This window comes from Strix aluco, chromosome 2, assembly GCF_031877795.1.
Source record: "Strix aluco isolate bStrAlu1 chromosome 2, bStrAlu1.hap1, whole genome shotgun sequence".
Taxonomy (NCBI): domain Eukaryota; kingdom Metazoa; phylum Chordata; class Aves; order Strigiformes; family Strigidae; genus Strix; species Strix aluco.
Window position 1 is genome coordinate 111,676,746 of NC_133932.1, and position 21,152 is coordinate 111,697,897.

The following is a 21,152-nucleotide window of genomic DNA, read 5'->3' on the forward strand; positions in this document are numbered from 1 at the left end:
CAGTATCAAGATGTCCCAATTATCCATATATTCAGCAACCATAAAACATTGTTTAAGATGCCTAGAATATCAGTTCTCTCAGTTGTGTGTTCTCTGCCATGAATTACTACACTTAGTCCTGGTTGACCCTGAAGAGGTTTTATGGAAAAGTTGACTCAAGTAGATCTTACTAAACTTCCATTTCTATAGTTGAGGTTACTCTAGAGGCAGGTGCCTTTATAGTTCTGGGTGAGGAAGTAGCCTGCCCTCATTTTCCAGAAACTGCTAAAAACTTGTTGGGTAGAAGTTTCACTAGACCCTGACAACTGATACTCCTTTTGCAGCCCTTGTGCTGATGTTCATAGATGGCTGCATGCAGAAGTTATAGCAATCATATGCCAGGATTCATTTATGCTGTAGCTTGGAACATGCAGGAGGGTCATGGTCAGGGGCAAGGCTTGCTCTGCTGCTGTCTTGGCACGTCTCTAAATGCCTGAAGTCTGACAACAATAGAGTTAAGCTTTTGGGGTAAGAGAGAAAGGTAGGCAGGAGATGGGAGCAGCAGGAAGAGGATTAGATTTGCATGACCAGCCATCTCTGGTAATTACCCATTACCAGGAATGATCACACTGTTTGCATTGTAGCTGAAATGTTTCTGAGTGATTTTTTCCAGTGTTGTGCATATGTAAAGGTCCTACATTGATATTGATACTGAACAGTGAGGATACAGCGCTTAACCTCTGGCAGTATCCTAACTCTCAAAACCCAGCATTTGATTCATAGATTATATTAATTCTCTAAGGTTTATTGGGTCCTTGAAAGAAACGAACACTGTGTTAGAGGAGTGCTTAGGAACCAGCCTTACCTGAGTTCTGACCCTGTCTCTGATGTTGGCCTTAGTGTCTCTTGACCTTTCTACTCTTATCTTCATATCTGTGAAATGGGATGGGTAGTTCCTTCTATCGCAAGACTGCAATTAGGGTTATTTTCGTGGCATTTATAAAACACTTGCAAAATGCCATATGGGTCATAGCCTTTCTGTTGCTAAATACCTTCAACTTGCCTTCTGTAGCCTGCCTTTTGCTTGCAGCTCTGTAACCTCTCACCTGGTAGTATTTTTCCCTAGTTCTTGTGCTGTTGTTTTCACACCGTTACTGTCATGGTCTTGCACCTGCAAGCCCTGTAGTGTTGTTACAGCAGGTTCTTCTGACCACCGGTGTGAGAATCAGCCCTTTCCCAAGCTCTTTTCCTACCTGCGGGTTGTAGCTTTAGGTTTAGTGGAGCCTATAACAGACCTGCCCAAAGCGGAGCAACAAACCAGGGGGGCAGCATCTGCCCTGATCAATGCATTTTCCAAGGCTAACAGCCCCATTATTAGGAAAAAGCAAGGGGGATGAGCAAGGCCTGACAAAAGCTGTAGAGTTACTACAGGAAAAATATGGGAGGTGAAGTAGAACATGATGCTCTGGAGAGGGCGCCCAGAGGAGGATGCTCATGTAGAGCCTCCCCTTATAGCATCTCTTCCCGGGCTCCTGAGACAGCTTTCCCTTTCACCTCCCTCTTTCTTTTCATTTTTCATCTTCCCCAAGAGTAACTTTCATGCTAGAGATGATGTGTGCCATTGGCTATAGACCCTGCTGATAAATGTTCGTGTGTGTGACCCTGTCTCAATGTCCTATGTGCAACACCAGTTATTTCTGTAAGTGCTTAAATATTCGGTATCCTCAAAGCATGCAAAGCCCACCTAACAGTCAACTGTCCAAGAGTTTAGGGTATGCTGAATACCTGTGATTTTTTAGCATTTTTTTTGTTCTCTAGAGAGTGTCTTCCATGTTTTAATTGGAACATTTTTCATAATTGCTGCTATTTAGCACGTTTATTTTGTCAAGTCATGGGATGTCTTTATAGCCATATAATAAACCCTAGAGAACAACTTCTCTGACTGTTGCCATCTGCACTGATCACAAGAGCAGCTTAGAAAATACTGACAGTCTTTGTAGTAATAGGATACATATGGTGGCACACAATTATGTGTGGCTGCATTCAATTAGTGTTGTACAATTACACAGTTTTATTGCTTAGTTAAAACAGTGAAAGCACTACATAGTGGGTAATTTGCACTAATCCCCATTTCTTTAATTGCCCTTCAGTATTTAAATGCAGTGGAACATATATAGTGTTTGTTCTGAATAACATGAGCATTAAATTATCTTTCACATTCCTTGACTGGCAAGTAACATACCACAGCTTCACATTGGGCTCCTTTTTATATGGAGTTATAAAAGGGTGAGGAAAAGTTACTTTCTTCAGTTTTACAAGTCAACTGAAGTAGTTTTCAAAGGAAAGTAATTCCTGGAAACAGATGGGGCAAAATACTGGAAAATGCACAGTACGAAACCTTCTGCATTGGTAAACATTGCCAAACAAGCCTCTTCCATAATGAATTTCTAGGATATTTGAGTCATACAAGGTACGGTCTGTGGAAGGAAGGAACTTATGAATGTTCACTAGGTTAACACAACTCAGAGGGCTTTGTAAAAGATAACCACATGAAATAGAATATGAGATGCTAATTAGACTGGATTCAGCTCTTGATGTCTAAGTGTACACTTTACATTTTTCAGCATGTGAATATTTAAAGCTCTAGTCTCTAGCTTTTAATTAAAACTGTTGTTGAAATTAGATTTATTACTGCCATTTCAGAGAGCACTTTCTTTAGTTTCAGGAACCAGATGTATTTAACAATCTGTGTTTTTAATAAAACCATAATTGCTTTTTATCCGGTGCTTTTCTATAAGACTATCTTTTTTTCTGGCTTAGTAGCAGAGAAATGTGAATCCGTATCAAATTGCTGGTCCTCTTAAAGATCCAGTTGTAGTATTAAAAATAACATAAGGGGGAAGAATTTTGTGTATTCTGAATGTCTGCTTGTGGCTGTATCACCTGGTAGTATGGGATTCGGGACAGAGAGAGGTTTTCTCTCTAGACATGACTAACATTAACAAAGGAGAAACTGGGGGGACTTTATAATATAAATAATTATTAAGAGCTATAGCAGATCTGTAGCAAACAGTGTCAAGAAGCTTCAAGATTTCTTTTTTGTACCAAGTGAACTGTTCAGGTGTCAATTTTAGAATTCATTGTATTTTTGTAAGGAAAAAAATCCAGGATTTTCCTCTGCAAACCGTTGTAGATAAATGTGATTTCTGTTGTAGGAGTAGCTGGTCAAGATGGGTATTAAGGATTATTTTGGTTTTGATTGTGAAGTATGATATCTTCTGGTTTTGCACAGTGTTACTGCTAATTGTTGTCAGGATATCACTATTGGTGAGCCAGACTGCATGGAGCTTCGAATTGGGTTGCAAAATAATAAAGTGATGCATATATACTTTAAGAAGGCCTCCTGTAGACTGTTTCCATTTTCTAAGGTGCTGTTGTGGTAAACAGCATTAAATTGCATCATAAGCAATTCCAAAATGGGAAGCAAGAACCCAAACCAGCAGTTAGATTAAAGAAAGACTCACAGTCTAGTGTTTAATTTAGATATATTTTAGTCTTTTTTACTTTAAACATTTTTTGGTATTTTTTCAGTGTTTGCAGGTTTGGGGTTGTTCTTTTTCATTGACCCAGCTTTTAAAATTGTGTATTTTTTACTGATGTTCCTAGCTTTTTTCTTGTGACTGTACCTTAATCTCCCTTTGCACCCATAAAAACCCATGAAGGATCATGTTGCTGTGGTGAAGACCATGTCTTAAAACAGGATTTTCAGGTATACTCATTAACAGCCCTACCTATGTCTGTTGGTGATGGTAACATACCACTAAGACACTGATTGGTGTTTAACAGTCATCCAAGGAGAGGACAGTGTTTCTAGGTGAAATAGTCCACCCAGGTTTGCATCTTATTACTTCAATACACAGAGAAGAATCTGTTGCTGCTATCAGTGCAGTCACTGTTGTATTATCTAAGAAGTTGAAGTTCCTGTGCAAGCCTTTAAAGTCTGTGCAAGTGAAAGGTATAAACTCAAAAACCCTACAATCTGAATTGACTGTCAGTGGGGAGTTAACCTAGGAATGTCACTGCTGGAAGGTCAAACCTTTGCTTCTGGGCTTTAGATTCTAGCAAGTAGTATGTCCTTTGTTGGCCAGGTACCAAGGTAAGTCTTTCCCAAACATCCTGAGCGCATTCAAGGGAAGTTGTCAAAATTGTCTGTGAATTTTCAAAGCAGAGAAGTATGTTATAGGTAAGGAGAGAAAAAAGAATGTAAATTAGAAGGAACATTTCAGGCAGTTAGTAAATGATACAGTAGTTACCTTGACGGAATTGTGTTAAACCTTTGAATTTTCCTCCTGGTTTAGGTTTATGAACACCAAGATGGAAGCAAGTCCCTGAAGCTGGGAGACTTTGGCCTAGCAACAATTGTGGATGGACCTCTATATACTGTTTGTGGGACCCCAACATATGTAGCTCCAGAAATCATTGCTGAAACTGGGTAAATCACTTCTAGTGATGATTCATTGATGTGTACACAGTGGAGCATGTTCTCGACGATGTGCCTGACAGGAGTTCTTGCAATTAAGATTTTTATGCTACCTTTGCTTGGGTATGACGCAGAATGGTGGCTCATAGAACAATTTAGTTGGAAGGGTCCTCTGGAGGCTATCTTGTGCAAACCAGCTCAGAGCAGGACCAACTTTGGAGTTATATCAGGTTTCTCTGCCAGTTGTTGGCCTCAAACTTCTCAGCTTAACACTGAGTTATTAACTACACATTTGCAGATACATTAATTCTTAAGCTGTCCCCAGAGACTGCTAACTACTGTTAACTTAATTTTATTTTGTTATCACACACTGTCTTCTTCTGATTTGTTCCACAGAGTAAAATGCCTTCTGGCTTGAGCAGCCTGTGTCACCTTTGCAGGCTTCTTGTTGGTAGGCGTCACTGTCTGTCTCAGGAATACAGCACAATATCTTCTGTTCACTCCTACATTCTGATCTAATGTAGTTTTAAGATGTAAATGTTAAAAAGATTTGAAAGTGGAATTAGATAGGTAGGTAGGACATAGAGAAAATTCAGATGAGAATATATAGGAAATTATTAATAATTCTGAAAATGTTTCCTCTGTTCTTGTACTGTAGTTCATAGGAGTCAAATGTCTCTAACCATGTCTCTCACACTTCTAGATATGGCTTGAAGGTGGACATCTGGGCAGCGGGTGTGATTACTTACATCCTGCTCTGTGGTTTTCCTCCATTCCGTGGGTATGGACTGATCTATTCAACGATCGTTGTTCTGTGAATTGGTCCCTGTGCTGCTTTTGCATTAAGCACAGGGATTCCCACTGGAAGAAGTTCTCTGCTTATAGGGTTTGGTTTTTTCTGTGCTCTGCATAGTATTTGACACAAACCCCATAAATGTCTGTGATTTTACTGTAAAATCTCTGTCTCATGTTTGTTTATTTTAATTTAAACTTCATTGCATTACAAAACAAGAGCCTCCATTATGGGTTCTGGGTGCCTTTGCCTGATGTTTAAAATACACAGTGAAATAGCCATCTTCTTTCATGGACCAAATACAACATATTTTGTGGTCGGTAAAGGTAATTAAAAAGTAAGCCACTTAATAAGGACATGTCAGATCTTTTGTCCCCTCAAAGCAATTGCAAAGTTGTCAACAATCCTAAAGACAAGCAGGTTACCTCAGAAAGAATGCACCAAATGCACTTTGTTTTATGATCTCGCCATTCACAGACATGGTTGCATGCCGGAGGGGAATCAACAGCTTCCAAAAGTATACTAAGGGATTGCCAGTTAAAACCAATTTCAAGAAGCCCATTGAATCCAGCTCTGGAAATAATTTCTTTGTGGGTTTTGTTGTTGTTTTTGTTTGGTTTTTACTTTACAGAAGTGGAGATGACCAAGAAGTGCTTTTTGATCAGATTTTGATGGGACAGGTGGATTTTCCATCTCCGTATTGGGACAATGTTTCTGACTCCGCAAAGGTGGGTTTTATAGTTGATGATACTTTCTTCTCCAATATTATTCCCAGTGCCAGTATCTGATGCGTGTTGTTCTTTCACAGTGCTGTATTTGACATGTCTCGTATATCTCCTGCTACACCCATAAGTTCCTCTGGGTCACCAAGTACGTTGTCGTTTGATCACTGGTCTGTTAGACTCCAGGTGGTTCTGAAATGGACCCCATCTCTTATGATGCCTCACACAACAGAGGCACCAGCAGCCCTTACTGATCAAGAAGACATTTCAGTACCTTTGCTTGACCTACACTTCTTAGCTTGAAAGCTCTCTGGGACTTTGCTTTATATGTACTTACGATGGGGACCAGTTACCAACCTGGAGCCTTTGAATATTATATAATAATATTATAGGGATGCTGTTTTCCCTTTATTAATCCTATTAGACAATCTGTCTGTTGTTTCTTTCTGTCAAAGAACCAGGCCTCGCATTGCCTGTAACTCCTTATTGTTGTCATTGTGGTATGAAATACAGACTTGTTCTGGCCACCAGTTCATGGGCCATAGGCTCTTGGAACATGACACAAAGGAGGTAGAGCTTGAAGTGTGCTAAGGCAGATACAATCCTTTTCAGGTACAGATCCTGACAGAGTTCATTATACTTGCAGAGCAGATCAAGTTTTTTAACTCTTATTAGTGCACTGGAGCAACAGTTTAACTCACAGAATTTCTAGGGACCTGACATTCACTATAGTTGGGGAAGGGGTGGAGAGAGAGAGAGAGAGAGAGACATACATGTATGGAAAAAAAATAAAAGCCAAAACCATAAAACTATTCATATGATCATCCTGTAGATAAGTGCTTAATTTCTGCCAGTTTACTTCTGTAGCCTGTAAGGCAAAGCCAGGCAAAACTGTCTTCCTGTTTCTTTCAGTTTAATTAATCACAAAAAAAAAAAAAAAAAAAAAAAAAAGAAAAGGAAATTTGGAGGTAGATGCAGGTAATGAGAGTAGTGTTCTACATTCTGAATCTCCATTCTTTGGAGAGTTACATCCTGCTTTTACAGATATGTGGAGGGTGATCAGGACTAGTGTTTTAGCCTGTTAACTAATGAGGTTAACAAATGGGATACAGTCACAGAGTTGGAAGAAGTCCTCTAAACCACATCATTGTGTTGTAGCAGGCTTTATTTTGTAGCATCATTAATGAGAACTCTGCAAGTCCTTTGCCAATCGTGTTACCCTGTGAAACTCCTTCTTCCAAATAGTCCAGTCTAAAATTTCTGGTTTGAAGCATTAGCCTATTCATTTAACTTCTCCTTGTCACTCAGAATTATCAACTTTGGTCTTTGGTGATACCTCTTTATTTACTGTCATACTGCCCTCCTGTTTTCTGTGCACTCCACTCACTGGTGGAATTAGATATAGGTTTATTTACATGCTAGTTGAAAACTAGGTAATTGCAGAGAAAATCAGAGGATGAAAAATAATGTTTTTAAGTGGGTTTTTTTATTATCTTTTATGTCATTTATACAAGAGCTTAAAGTAAAATTCTAGATTTACTGGCTTTTTTCCTACTGAGGAATTGGCTTTTTCTTAATGGGAAGCTAACCTAATTTCATGCGACCATCTGTTTTGTAGATTATGTGTTAAGTGCTTTTCTCTTAAACAGTGGCTACAGAACTGTAACTCAGAACTGTCTTCTAGCTTTCCAAGATACTGTTAGATATTGATTTAAAAGTTCATCTTGAAGTTCAGCAGTTCATAGTTGTTCTTTTTTTAAAATAATCTTAATATATTTCTGCAGTTGGTAGTTCACTCTCTCTTCGAGCAGTCTTACATAATCAGTTGAAGAGCACTTTAGTGAATTAAATGTTGATTTATTCTTTAAAAATGTTTAAATTTGACCCAGTATTCCATTTCTCAGGAACTTATCACAATGATGCTTCAAGTAGATGTAGATCTGCGATTCTCAGCCTTGCAAGTTCTTGAGCATCCATGGGTTAATGTAAGTATTTTTAGGCTTGTAGATGCTGCTTGTAATTTGGCATCTTTGAGCTCTTTTCTGTCAAATCCTTTCTGTGCCCTTCTGGAGCCAGTACATTCTAAAAATGCCATAGGTTTAACTGGAAATAAACTGGGTTACACACATACCTTGGAGTATTCACTGTTTTATGTATGCTCAGCTACATTTTCTCTGAAATATTTTGGGCCAGGTTTTCAACAAATTTCAACCACACTCGACAAATTTATACCTCCAACAATCAGCTTGTGGGTTCAGTGACACATTTTGCTCTCCTAAAATCAGATGGACTCAAAACTCTGACAGTTGTGATTAAGAACTATTGAAATATAGTCCATAGTGTTAAGCCTACTTGATCCAGAATGAAACAGGGAAACCTTTAGAATCATATTTAGCTTCTGATGTTGAAATATACATATATTTATTTGCAGCCATATCCATTTAATCTGAGTTACCATGAAATAGCTATTTATGTATCCTGGCTTGTCTCTAAGCAACTGGACTTTTGCCATAAAAGTCGTTATCAGTGAGGTGGCATACAGATAAATCTGGCAGAGAATAAAGAGATTTCTCTTTAGTTAATGTTGAGACAAGGACACTACTTAATATTGGTTAATTATTTCAGACTATTTAATATGTCTTAAAATATTTGGGTGACAAGAAAGAAAAATTGGAGAAAATCCAGATTCAAATTCAGAAGGGAAGATTGAGAAAAGAAATACAATTGGGATGAACAGAGAAAAAAAATAAAGAAGGAAGAAATAACGTTTCATTTTGCTTGTTGCACGTTTGAGTGTGCAGTCTTCCTTGGAATACTATTCGGTCCCGTAGCTGCTGTATCCAAAACTGTTTTGTCACTAAAACACTATTCTAAAAGTTCAAATATACAGTAATCTCAAATGCTAATCTTTTTTATGAAAGTGTCCTCCAGATAGCCCAGAACAGTGGTGATCAGTTTTTTACCAAGTATATGCTTCTGTCTTGGAGGCTCCCTTTTTGCCCAAACAATTTTTTTAAAAATTGTAAATGCTATTATCATGCAGAGCACTTCTGCAGTGTACAAAGAGTGCAAGGATCCAGGACAATGTCTGATGAAAATCTTTTCATTTTCAAGATGACATTCAAGCAGCTGAAATATTAATTTTCCTTGGTGCCAGGTGCTGTCCTTGGATATAGCGTTCTGTCACAGTTTATAATGACTTCTGGTGACTGAGGTGTCTCTCTGTCTCCACGGGAGAAGGACGGGTGGGGATTTCTGGAGTGCTGCTGATGGAAGTGACTGATCAGAAGCCACAGAGAGGCCAAGTCACCCGTGGTATCACTCTGCATACTGCTGCTGAGGTTACTAAAACATCACTTGTTTACACCACCTGAGGATGTGGTCACTAATCTTCCTCTGTTTCTGAAAAATACATTGGAACTGTTAATGCTCCCCCCAGACACCTTTTTTTTTTTTTTTTTTGGCTTCAGTTACACAGTGATGTCTTTTAGGAAGCCATTTTAGCAAGATGTATTAAGAAGAGATGCAGCTCTTTGTCAGTAACATGATGGTGATGATGTCCCTGCTGATGGGGAGGGACAGGGAGAGGGGCTGGGGGCTAAAGTCTTTTAACACTCGAGAGCTCCGTTAACCAAACCTGAGCTCTGGTTACTGGAGCACCCTGGAAAATTCCTGAGTTTCTGTGCAATAAGTTAAAATATGGAGCCCTTTACCAGAGGATGCTGTAGAGGCCAAGTATAAATGGATTCAAAAGGGAGTTTGATACATTTTTAGAGGATGAGCCCATTGGTGCCTATTAAATATGGGAGTCTGGATATAGCTCTTGGCTCACAATCTTCTTAAGTACTTGGTTGGCAGAAACTGGAGGATATACCAGGGAAAGTTCACAATCTACTTGTCTTCGTTAAATGTACTATTTCATAAACAGTGACTATGATGCACTGTTGGAAACAAGATACTGTGTTCAATTCACCTTTGGTCTAGCTCTGCTGCACTTCTCATAGTTTTGTGATGATTATAATTCTTTGCAATCAAAACCTATAGCAGGTCCGTCCATAAATAAGTGAAACAAATATTCCATGACAGCTCTGTAATTTCTTCTTTTCTGTCCAACTGCTGCTTTTAGCAACTGAGATGAACCAGTATTTTGTCTTCAGCAATACGCTAACGATAGTTCATAATGCAGATCAAAACCTCTTTTGAATTCCTCCAGATATTTTTTCTGGAAGGAGAAAGGCCAGCACTGGGACCAGTTCAGGAAAGTGCTTGAGCACATTCCAAACATTGCTCCTATTTCAAGGCATCACACATGGAAGCACTTAGTATTAGGCATAAAATTAACTAGATGGCACTAAAATTCTAGTTCACTTCAGGAGAAATGAGAACATGGCTGAGTTGAAACAGGTGCTTAAATGCTTTTGTGAAAAAGGACACTTTCCTGAAGTGGATCGGGGAAGTATGCAGTAGATAGCCTAGCAGGGACAGCCTGCCTGTGTACAGAGGCAGAATGATACCTGGTGTCAGATCTGACCTCGCATCCCCGTACCATGACCTGCTTGGGAGGTCACACAACCTCCCCATACCTCATTTTCCCAGCTTCAGGACAGGGAATTAATATACTCAACCCTGTTTATAAAAGGCTCTGCCATCTATTTGTCATAATTACCTGATCAATTATCTGCAACTTCCATAAAATACTGTCTTTCTGAGAAGAAATGGCACATGGAGTTTTCACCTAACACTCCGTTTTCACAGATAACCTGTTTAAATACTTTTCCATGGCATCAAATGCTGGACTTTACTTTCCCTTTTCTTATTTTAGTTTTGAAGCTATTCACAGAGTGGTAAACTTGCAGCTAAAATACTGCATAGGACAGCTGGCTTGAAAATCAGGCATGTGTTTTCTTCGACAATTTTAAGAAACATTTTCTCTCTTTGATCAAACCTTTGATAGAAGTGTTGTAACTGCTTACACTGTATAAAAGCGTTTTGTAGATTGTAAATAACCATTCTACTTTATAGCTGCTTACTATGTGATTACTTGGTAAATTGCTGAGATTCCTGGAATGTGCTTTGACAGTTTCAGTAGGAGCCAACCCTCATTTCAGTTTCAGTTTTTGCTATAAAAATAGCTGGAATCCTCTTGGAAACTGAAAAACTTGTTATGGTCAGAGTCAGACCAGTAAAGCAGTTCCTATGTCAATAATATCCCAGCTGTTTTCAATTCAAAAAAACAGAACCTGAAAAGATGTTGGCTACATGCCACTGCCACAGATGGAGATCTTGAATTCTAAATGCAATTCGGCAGCAGTTCCTTGCCCCCTCCATTTAGTTTATTTGGATTTGTCTCTCCTATGCAGTATACCTGGAAACAAATCCATGAGTTTATACTTCCCCTACAGGGACCCCAGCTTTTTCCTTTACCTGCTCAAATTCATTGCAAAACCAAAGAATTATAAAAGAGGCTGGAAACTTGAGGTCTGGCATTTTAAACATTGATGCTATTGATAACCTGAATTGTACTATACAAGTTGCAGGATAAACCTACTCTTTTTATTGTAGAAGTAGTAAATATTTCCTGATACAGCGCTGAGTAGTGAATGCTGAAAAGGATGGATTGCATTCTGTAAATCCTTCTCTGCTAAAATCATCAATGTAAAATGTGGTGTGTTGTTGCTGGAGGAAAAAGATGGCACACACAAGCATAAAAGACAATTAGGGAAACTGGAGTTTTTACATATTTCCTTAACCATGTCTGCCTTGGAAATCTGTGTGCAAAAGAATTGAATAACCAAGTAATAAATAGTAATGAGCTGAACATTTGTAAGGAAGTTAATTTAAAAAGACATTTCTTATTTGGCAGCTGCACTACTTTTGGTTACACCCTAGGACACTGCCCAAAGAAAAATTCCTTGTAATCCTTAAAGGAAAAAGAGTCCAAAAGCTCTTCCAGCACTTCTATTTGCTCTAATTTTCTGCTGTTATTTATATAATGACCTGTTCATCTGATGCTTTTAGACCTGGAAAGTAAAGCTCTTGTGACAAGCTTGTGAAATGGATCTGAGTGCTTCAGGGCAATAGGAGTCTGGAAATCCTAAACTTCATTCCATCTTTTAACACTTCTTTTTTCTTTGAGTGGGAATGTCTCCTGCCATACAGAACAATGCAAATATGAAAACAGTGTTTATCAATTACTCAAATGATGCCAAGATCCTCTGCCTCTCTTTTTTAAAATGTTGATTTCTTGCAAATAGACCATGAAAGGTCTTTTGTGGAGGCTGATCAAATAAAAAAGAAATCTTAAGATCCCAAGTAGTTTACATTGTCCAGGTGAAAACTCAAATTCTGGACCAGAGTTTTCAAACTGTCAAAGGATTTTGACTGCCCAACTTCTGAGACGTGCTCAGGAGAGCGATTCTTTCAGACCATTAGCAGTCAACATTTTCTGAAGCTCATGACCCTTGAAGTTTCCCAGAGTTAAGCATGAAAAATCGCTAGTGATCTTTAAAAGATCTTGTCCTGTCTGCTAAATCTGAGATAAAATTCTGTGATCCTAACCCACTGCAAGAAGTAGTTCCTAATACAAAGGTTAAAATAGGGGAAAGGAGCAGTTAACCTCTTTGGGGACTGACATCCTTCCCATTACAGCAACCTGATGAAATTCTTGTCAGCAATGTTTAGCCTGTTCGCCAATTCTACAACTTACCCTGCTGATTCTGGTGAATCTGATGGTTTTTTTTTCACTTCTTGCCTTTTTAAACTGCAGAGCAGCTTGTTTTGTATGTAGTTAAACATCTGTCATCTTTCACCCTCAATATCTATCTATTTTATTGTTGGCTGAAGTGATTCCAGGAGCCAGCTAATGTATATTAGCTTGTTTCTAAAGCACGTTGGAATAAAAAAAATAGCTACTAAACATCAGGTAGCACCAACAGTAGTAAGAAAATTTAATAATGGTAGAGTAATTCCCATATATCCCTATGCTGCATCTTAAATGGAGCTGGAAGATATTTAATCTAAAAGCTGAAGCCCAAACTGTGTGTCTCTGGTACATTGCCACTGGAATGGTGAATGTGGTACTTCACCAATAAAATATTACCACAGTGTTGGTAACTATTGTCTTCTCCATAATTTAGTCTTTTGACAAGATGACATGAACGTTTGGCACACTTTCATGTCAAGAAAGCCAAGGGAATGATTTTTCTTCTTTTTTTTTCCCCCTCTAGTGAAGAAGAGTTCACTTTACAGGCTAGCTTTCTTCTGGGAAAGGCAAGGTCAGCAGAAAGCAGGTTATTTTTAGGGGTCATATAGCACTGAGCCAAGACTCCCCGGTGCTAGACAATAATCAGCTACTGGGTTGTATTGTTTTGTTTTGTGTTTTGCAGCTGTGTGCACTTGACCATATTTTGCCGGCTGAGACATTCTGTTAAGGGGTGAGTGAGGGATCTCTAAACACAAACTCCCCAAGCTAAATGAATAACAAACCCTAACCAACCTCCCTAAAATTCCCATATGCTTGCTGAGCTCATGATTTACTGCAGTGACTCTGTAACTCTTTAAGTGCACTCAGAATTGCTGCAAAGCCAGAAAAAAAAAAAAAAAGTGCCTGTCATCTCTCTGTATTCTGATCTTGTCTCTTGTTTGCCTGTATTCTAGGATTTCTCTTAAGTGGAATTTAAGAACTTTTCCAACGATAGTTACACATACCATGCAGTACCAGCTTGGGTACTTTGTGGATGACCATTGCGGATGGCTAGTGACCTGATATCCTGCATATTCTGCCTATTTTGTGTTTTGTTGCCTATTCCGCCTATTCTGCATATTGTTGCCTGAAATCCTGCATATTCTGTTAGCGGAGAAGTCTCACCAAGCAGTGGCTTTTTGCACTTTTTTCAGGCAGAAGGATCTTATTTGCAATTTCTAAAAAAAACTCCTTTCTTCTCTTGGGCTTGAATTCAAGCTGCTGACTTGTGCAAAACTGCAAACTCCCTTCTGTCAGGGTTTCACTTCAGCAGCGAGGATGCCTGCATGCCTAGGTGCAGATAGACAGGTTTGCTCTGCACAGTGGGATGTCTCAGCCAGGAGAAGGCACCTCCCGGCCCAACCGCATGGTTCTGGGCTGGAGGTCACGCACAGCCAAATCGCTTGGTGCGCACAACAGCAGAACCTTGCAGAACCATCCTTGGCCATGCAGTTGTGTGCCTACTTTTAGCTCAGGTTAGCTCAAGTTGAGAACGTGTCTTTCGGCAAGGAAGAAGAGGCCATCCACAGCTGGCTCCAGCCCTTCCCTGCTTTCCCAGGCAGGTTGTACCTCTGTCTGTCCTTTCCCTGCAGCATCCCAGGCTTGTGTGCCTTGGGACTGGGGGAAGGAATTGCAGTCCCTTGTTATTAGTCAGTCAGAGATTCGATTTGCAGAGGTGGGTTTGTTTAACTATATGGTTTTAGTACGGTACAGTCATAGTCTGCGGGGAATGCCACAGCAAGCCGTGAGCCTGCGCCTAACCTGGCCTGCAGCCATACGCAATGATACAGCCCGGTGTTGGTGAGGTCCCGTGCTCACCTGTCCCGAGGTCTCAGCTAGGATATGTCTCAGCTCCCATCTTGCCTGCGTTTCCTCACTGTGGGACTCACTGAGCCATGGCTGGAACATTCACCGAACACCATAGTCCCTGAGTTTGTCACCTTTATGACGAGGCAAGGACCTTATTGGTGTTTCTCAAGGCTTTTGGAGGTCCTTTCCTGCATCCTCCCAAAACACGGCCTCTGGTTTCCATAATCTCTTGGACGCTTTCTACTTTTGGGGTCATTATCTTTAAATTTATGTGATGAGTAAACAGAATCATAAACAGGTCCAAGCCTATCAAACTTTGAAATATTAATGAACCTAAAATAGCTAGACAGTGGTAGTTAAGACATGGTAGAAAGAATAATAAAATGCTAAACAATTATTATTAATTAACATTCCCTAAAGTTTGAGAGGAAGATGTTGGGTAAAGAAGAAGTGAGAGGCTGGTTCGTGACATAATGTGATGTTCATCTTATAAATACCTTAGATATATCGATGGAGACAATGATTGACCCGTATTTCATTACAGACTTTTTGTAAACTTTTCTATATTGACAGGTGCTATCAGAATCACCTTGCAATTCCTTTATTTTTCCTTTTCTCACTGAAGTTTTGTTTTGCTTTATTTCTCTGCAGGATGATGGCCTTCCAGAGAATGAACATCAGCTCTCAGTAGCTGGGAAGATAAAGAAGCATTTCAACACAGGCCCTAAACCGAACAGCACAGCAGCTGGAGTTTCTGTCATAGCAGTAAGCATCTGAAATACACAGCTCAAACACTTAAATATGTGCCCACAAGGTAGTGTGTGTTTAGGACATGCCACCAAAAGAAACCGGAGAGGGTTAATCTTTAGGTAATTCTAGTGTTTAATTAATATAAACATAGTTAGACTGGTATTCTGCACAATTATCCATTGATTCTCCTTGTGAGTCATATTGTTATTTAACAGCCCTAGGAGATATAACTGTACACACACTTCCACATTTTACCAGAAGATCAGTGGACCTAACTCCAATGTAGATTCAACAATTTGAACTATGGGATCATGACATTTTACTTGGCAGCTGAATCATCACATGGATTGAGGCCACACAGAAGTTGTAGCAGAAGGACAGCAGCACTTTAAAATGGAAATTAGTTCAAAATTTTAACAGAAAATATGTATGGCAGCCTTCTCTTCTCTGAAGACATCAAAGAGAGCTATGATGCCTCACTCCTACCTTCATAGTTGATATGAGTCTAGCCACTTCAGATTTAGCTGAGCAGCAGCATTTTATTGTACTGCCGCATGCAAGCTGCTTCCCTTTAGGCAGAAGGACTTAACTGGGTAAAGGCTTAATGGAGCTCCTTGTTGCCTTCTGTCATGTTGCAATTCCAGTCCAGGCTTTCCAGGTTAGAACGTGTTAGAGCTTCTGAAACCAAGCTTGACCAAACTTTTGACCAAGCTTTACTGAGGTTTCAATGGCATCCTCAGTGTAGCATACATTGCATACATTTGTAATTTTTCCCCAAAGATGAACATGTGTATTAGATATACATGCACACAGAATATATTCAGTGTGTTATGAGATTATTCATACTAATGCCATTGAATAGTAACGCACATCCTTCACATTTTTGATACATCTGCCTGTGTTTGTAAGCTTTTCTTTATTACTCATGGTAGTGTTAACGCTCCAAATAGTCACTAAAAATAAGTGACACGTTAAGCATAACCATTCCCATATCAGATTACTCAGTGTTCATTCCCAGCTTCCATAAATTGCAGGTGGTGTGACTGCACATGTACACTTTCTTGTACTGTTTCCACTTTCATGTTTCTCAGCTCAGCCCCTCCAGTGGTGAGTTAAATCAGCATGAAGTAAACTCAGCTCAGCACATGCAATCTGGCTCACAGGTGTGAACTGTTTGTGCAGCAAAACGGATACTCTCTCAAAGTTACTTGGTATAAGTACTTAAAATTTCAAGCTGTGCCTCTCTCATATTTTTTCTTTACTCTTTCCAACCCTGAACGTCCTCAACATGGAAGCAAGTTGTTCCTCATGCTTTTCCTAGATTTTCTCAGTCATCAGCTAACATAGTCAGCATTTATTTATTTTCATTTTTAAGCAATAATACTGCAACAGCTCTCCCACAACTAAAACATCACATACCCATTGCTCATCTGAAATGCAGGTATGTTCTGTATAGACTAGCTGAAACCGTGTTCCTTTCGAATGGACTGCCAGCACGCTTGTCCATGAGAATTACTGCTCAGAACCTCCATGCTAATGACTTCAAAGCTTAAAAGTGAGAAATGATGCCTCTGTCCTCATCCATCCCTTGCCTCCTTTATGTTTTTAATTTCCCCACCCTCCTTTTCTTTTTCTTTGTCCCAGTTCCTCTGCCAAGGAATTGTTTACAGCAGTTTGACACTTGAGTAATGAAAAAGGCACTGTAGTGAATCTTTCCACTGCAAAGCATTATACATATATATAAAAAGTATATGTTTAATTATATTCTTAATGGCTTTTATTTATTTTTTAGTGTTTGGAAATTTAACAGATTATTTTTAGTGATCATCCCTATGAGTGAACATCATACTCTGGCATGATTAATCCTGCAACTTGGCCTATGAAGTAGAAATGTTTACAATATTTTAACAGAATTCAGAAAGTGGTTTCATTAGCTTATGTCAATTATTTTCTAAAAACTTGGAAGAGATGGGGAAGTATAGACCTCTTTAGTGTTTTGGTAATGTTCCAGAAAGCTAGATAATTTTGATTTCGATAATAAATTACCTTTATTTTCTACAAAACTAATAAGTAAAATAAAGCCAGAAGCAAAACAACAAAGCCTTTAACTGTTGTTTCTGCATTTGAAAGCATACTTAATATACATTTGACATGCATGTCATCAGGGTTTTATGTTTGGGAATCTTCCTTTAACTGTGCAATCTCAAATATCATAGAAGTAAATCTTATTAATGAAGACTGCTCTACATTTAGAATTTTCAAAGTATGTACAGATGCTGTAACATTGTTCAGCACTAAAGATGTGCACTAAGTATATTTTCTACAAAAATACTGTTTTATTGTGCCTGCCTGTATGTTTACTGTAACTTTTTGAGAGAGTGCTTGTGTATATAATATAGAGATGCCTTCTATATATTATATAACACATCTGTGTCTGTGTGTGTTTGTGAAAATGTGTTAATATGTGCATATATTTATATAGCTTACTTAATAGTATAAAAGAGAAATATTAGCATTATTTTGAGTTTTATAACTCTGTTTATGCACAAAGATAGCTAATCTGTGGTATTTAGTTCTTAATTTGTCCTCTCATTGGTATGATATTATATGCCTATTTTCTTCGGTGGTGAGAAGTAACACACCTCAAAGATCTCAAGCAGTATTTATCATGTGCACCAATTAAAACTATAATATAAAAACTAAGTTCCTAAAGATATGTTTGTGGTCAGTTTGACTGGGAGGAAGTTTGAAGCCACGTGTATTTTGTATATGTCTACTGTGGCTACTACTTCCTTCAGCAATGTCCAAATACATTGTACCGACTCCTTGGTTCAGACCTACATCTGCTTTGTTGATGTGGTAATCCTCAGTAAAAGTTGTCTCTGACTATTCAGGGCAGAGACATCCTACAAGTTCTCGTGCATGTGTCCAGACTTCAAGTTTGTCCACATTTGAAAGGATTTGTCAGTTTGGACAAACAACCATAATGAACACGTTGTGCCTGCCTAGCAGAGTAGTTCCTTTGCTGGTATAGCAGAAGATGATTCCTCAAACAAAATTAACTGTACAGGCAAAGAGACTTCTCTGTTGATACATTAATACATCATTAAAAGTTCTGCCAGCATAACTACGTCAGTTGGGAAAAAATTCCCTTAAATCAACATAGCTTTGCCAGCAAAATTTTAATTGGAGAACTAGCTTTTAAAACAGCAAGAGAATTAACAAGTCCCTAAAAAACAACCGCTTGCTGATGGGAGAGTAGAGATCAATTTACTTGCCCTATTCTTAAACTCTTGTCATGGGCACTGACAACCAGTCTCTGTAGGAGATGGGCTGGGCTAGTGCCTCCCCAGTCTGTGTCAGAATGGCCACATTACTGTAAAGTCTATGCCAAAGTATTTGCAGAATCAGGTTTCTCATACAGCTTTCCAATAGGAACAGTATTCTGTAGTTCCATGATGGTGTTTATAAAAGATACTGCAGTAAAAACATAAAATCAGACGTTACTAAATAGTCTTTTTAAAATTTCAGGATAGATTTTTTCCTTCAAGTCTCCAAGGATGTTATCCCTTTTTTTTTTTTTTTTTTTCTTTTCCCCTTTGGCCACGAAACGATACTCTGTGGCTGTACCCTCTGGGTTTTAGTGACAGTGGCTAAAGGGACCAAGAGCCAAAATAATTTTTTAAGAATGCTTCTGCAATCCAGAGGTGTGCTGTAATTCTTTGTACAAACTGAACATCGTTGACTATGTGTTCATGTCTGAAGTGTTAAAGCTTTGCCTGCATGTTGTCACTTTTGTGCTTGTATTTTTGCCATTGTTAAGACAGAGGAAAGACTAATGATAATCTTCTGTTAAGGTTGTATGAGGTCTCTGTCTTGGCAATGGGAGCAAACTCCAGCTGGAGACTCAGAGGAATCAAGTAGGACAGCAAAAGAGAAAAGCTGCTGAGAAAGTTGGTGCAGCTCTCTGCCTTTTGCAGAGTCCTAGCTGGGCTGGTGAGGCTGCTGCAGGCAGTCCGGCAAGAGGAAGGCAGCGGATGGGTCATTGCCCTGCTTTCTGCCGATTTTAAGACAAAATTACAAAGTGTTATTTTTAGCGGTGGGATTTCTTGGGTCGTGTGGAAGAGAAGCCAAGTTTAGTCTGTGAGTTTTGCTTGGCTTAAAGATGAACTGGTGCCTAGGCTATCACTTCCCATCTATTGTTTGTGTTGTCCTGGGATCATTGTCCACAGTCAGGTTTCTCATGGCAGGATTTCCACACCAACGAAATTGTTTCAAGTCATGTTAGGAAGCAACTCTCCCGATCTTCTCTATATCACTTTTTAGCTGTCCAATTTTAGGGCAATATTTTTGGTCTGCTTTTTAAGAAAACTTCCCTTTTGTGTATTTTATGTGCAGCATACAAGGAAGCCAGTAGATGGCAATAGTAGACCAGTGTAGTTAAGCCAACAGAAAATTAACTTTAGGTACAAGGTCCTCATGGTTTTAAACAGCAAACCTCCTTTAAATAATTCTAAATAAGATGAAAGAGGCATTGTTTTAACAAAATGGAATAAATTATTAAATTCTACACTTGCAGGAGAGTCGTCAAGAAAAATTTAAATTTGCAGTTAGCTCCTAGCTACCCTTGAAGTGCTTGGTAACTGGAAATGTGTTGAACTGCTTTTCTGAATTTAGAATTAGAAACTGTCATCAGTATTGGAAATACATGCCACGCTCTTATTGAAGCACAAAATGGCCTTTTCTCTTCATAGGGCAAAATGTGAAAATCATCGCAACTAACAATTTTAAAGCAAGCAGAGTGTCTCCCTCAAGATAATTTCCCCTAAATTTTATTTAACTCGGCTAAATGATGTCTCCATCGTCGGTTAGTGCAGCACAGAAGGGTTAGAGAAAACAACACATTTTCTTTGTTCCTATGCACATGATTCTGCTAATGATAAACTAAACTTAAAAGATCTCTATTGCTTAAGTAATGTCATGAGCATACTTTCCTGGACACAATGTTAAATTCATTTCCATTTTGACTTTAATTGGTGCAATTTTAAACCGAATAGTTTTGTGCTGTTATCTTTTTGAGCATGAGGTGTAAGCTGAAATGATAAACAATGTTATTCATGACTCTGAGTAGTCCTACTCTCCAAGGTTAACGCATTTTTAGAAATGAATTACCATGATTGATGGGGTATCAAAACCTGATTCTTTTCATCTTTACACATTCCATGATTATGAAGCAGTCTAATTTAAGCCTTGTGTAGTCTGTCTAGCCTGCTCCTTGTGATGGTTGCACTGCATTTTTTTAAAAATTATTAAACCTCTCAGTTTAATTGCAAAAGATAATTTTCCATTGCTGGTATGTGCAACTTAAAGGGGCACTTCTGTCTTTGGAGGTAACAAGATAATTGTCAGACTTTTAAATGAGTGCATTATGCATTAAGTAACCTATTTCACAAACTCCATTTTAGTTTGAATAAATTGGCTTCTAATTTAGCAAGACCGAATCTAGAGTTAGTATCTTTTTCTTTTATTTCTTCACTTTTTTTTCTTTTTTGTCTGAGGTACGTAGCTTTAGGATGTTAGATAAGTGCCTTCTGAAAGTGAAAACAGTAAATATGCACTAAATAAGGAACAGCTTGCTCTGGAGTCTGAATTCTTTAGCCTAATGTCGATCCACTGAGTTGCCCCATTTCTCTCTGCTCAGCTGGACCACGGGTTTACCATCAAGAGATCAGGGTCTTTGGACTACTACCAACAACCAGGAATGTATTGGATAAGGTATGAGATGGTGCAGCGCCAACAGTCAGTGTTTCCATGGCAACGTGCTGGCAGTCTCCATTAACCAGTTCCTTCAGTGGATAAACATGCTTTTTGATTTGT

The 21,152-nt window shown here is 38.8% G+C and overlaps 1 protein-coding gene across 3 annotated transcripts in view; it reads left to right on the forward strand.

The window, feature by feature from the left end:
• DCLK1 (doublecortin like kinase 1) overlaps window positions 1-21,152 on the forward strand; it is a 257,889-nt gene that overhangs the window by 222,280 nt on the left and 14,457 nt on the right. For 2 of the 3 annotated variants that reach the window (XM_074815833.1, XM_074815836.1), the window contains 5 exons: window positions 4,338-4,471; window positions 5,163-5,240; window positions 5,884-5,980; window positions 7,879-7,959; window positions 15,177-15,290. In XM_074815833.1, coding sequence (XP_074671934.1) covers window positions 4,338-4,471; window positions 5,163-5,240; window positions 5,884-5,980; window positions 7,879-7,959; window positions 15,177-15,290 — 504 coding nt within the window. Of the gene's footprint in view, window positions 1-4,337; window positions 4,472-5,162; window positions 5,241-5,883; window positions 5,981-7,878; window positions 7,960-15,176; window positions 15,291-20,976; window positions 21,051-21,152 lie in introns of all 3 variants that reach the window. The other variant, XM_074815834.1, reaches the window with a different exon arrangement.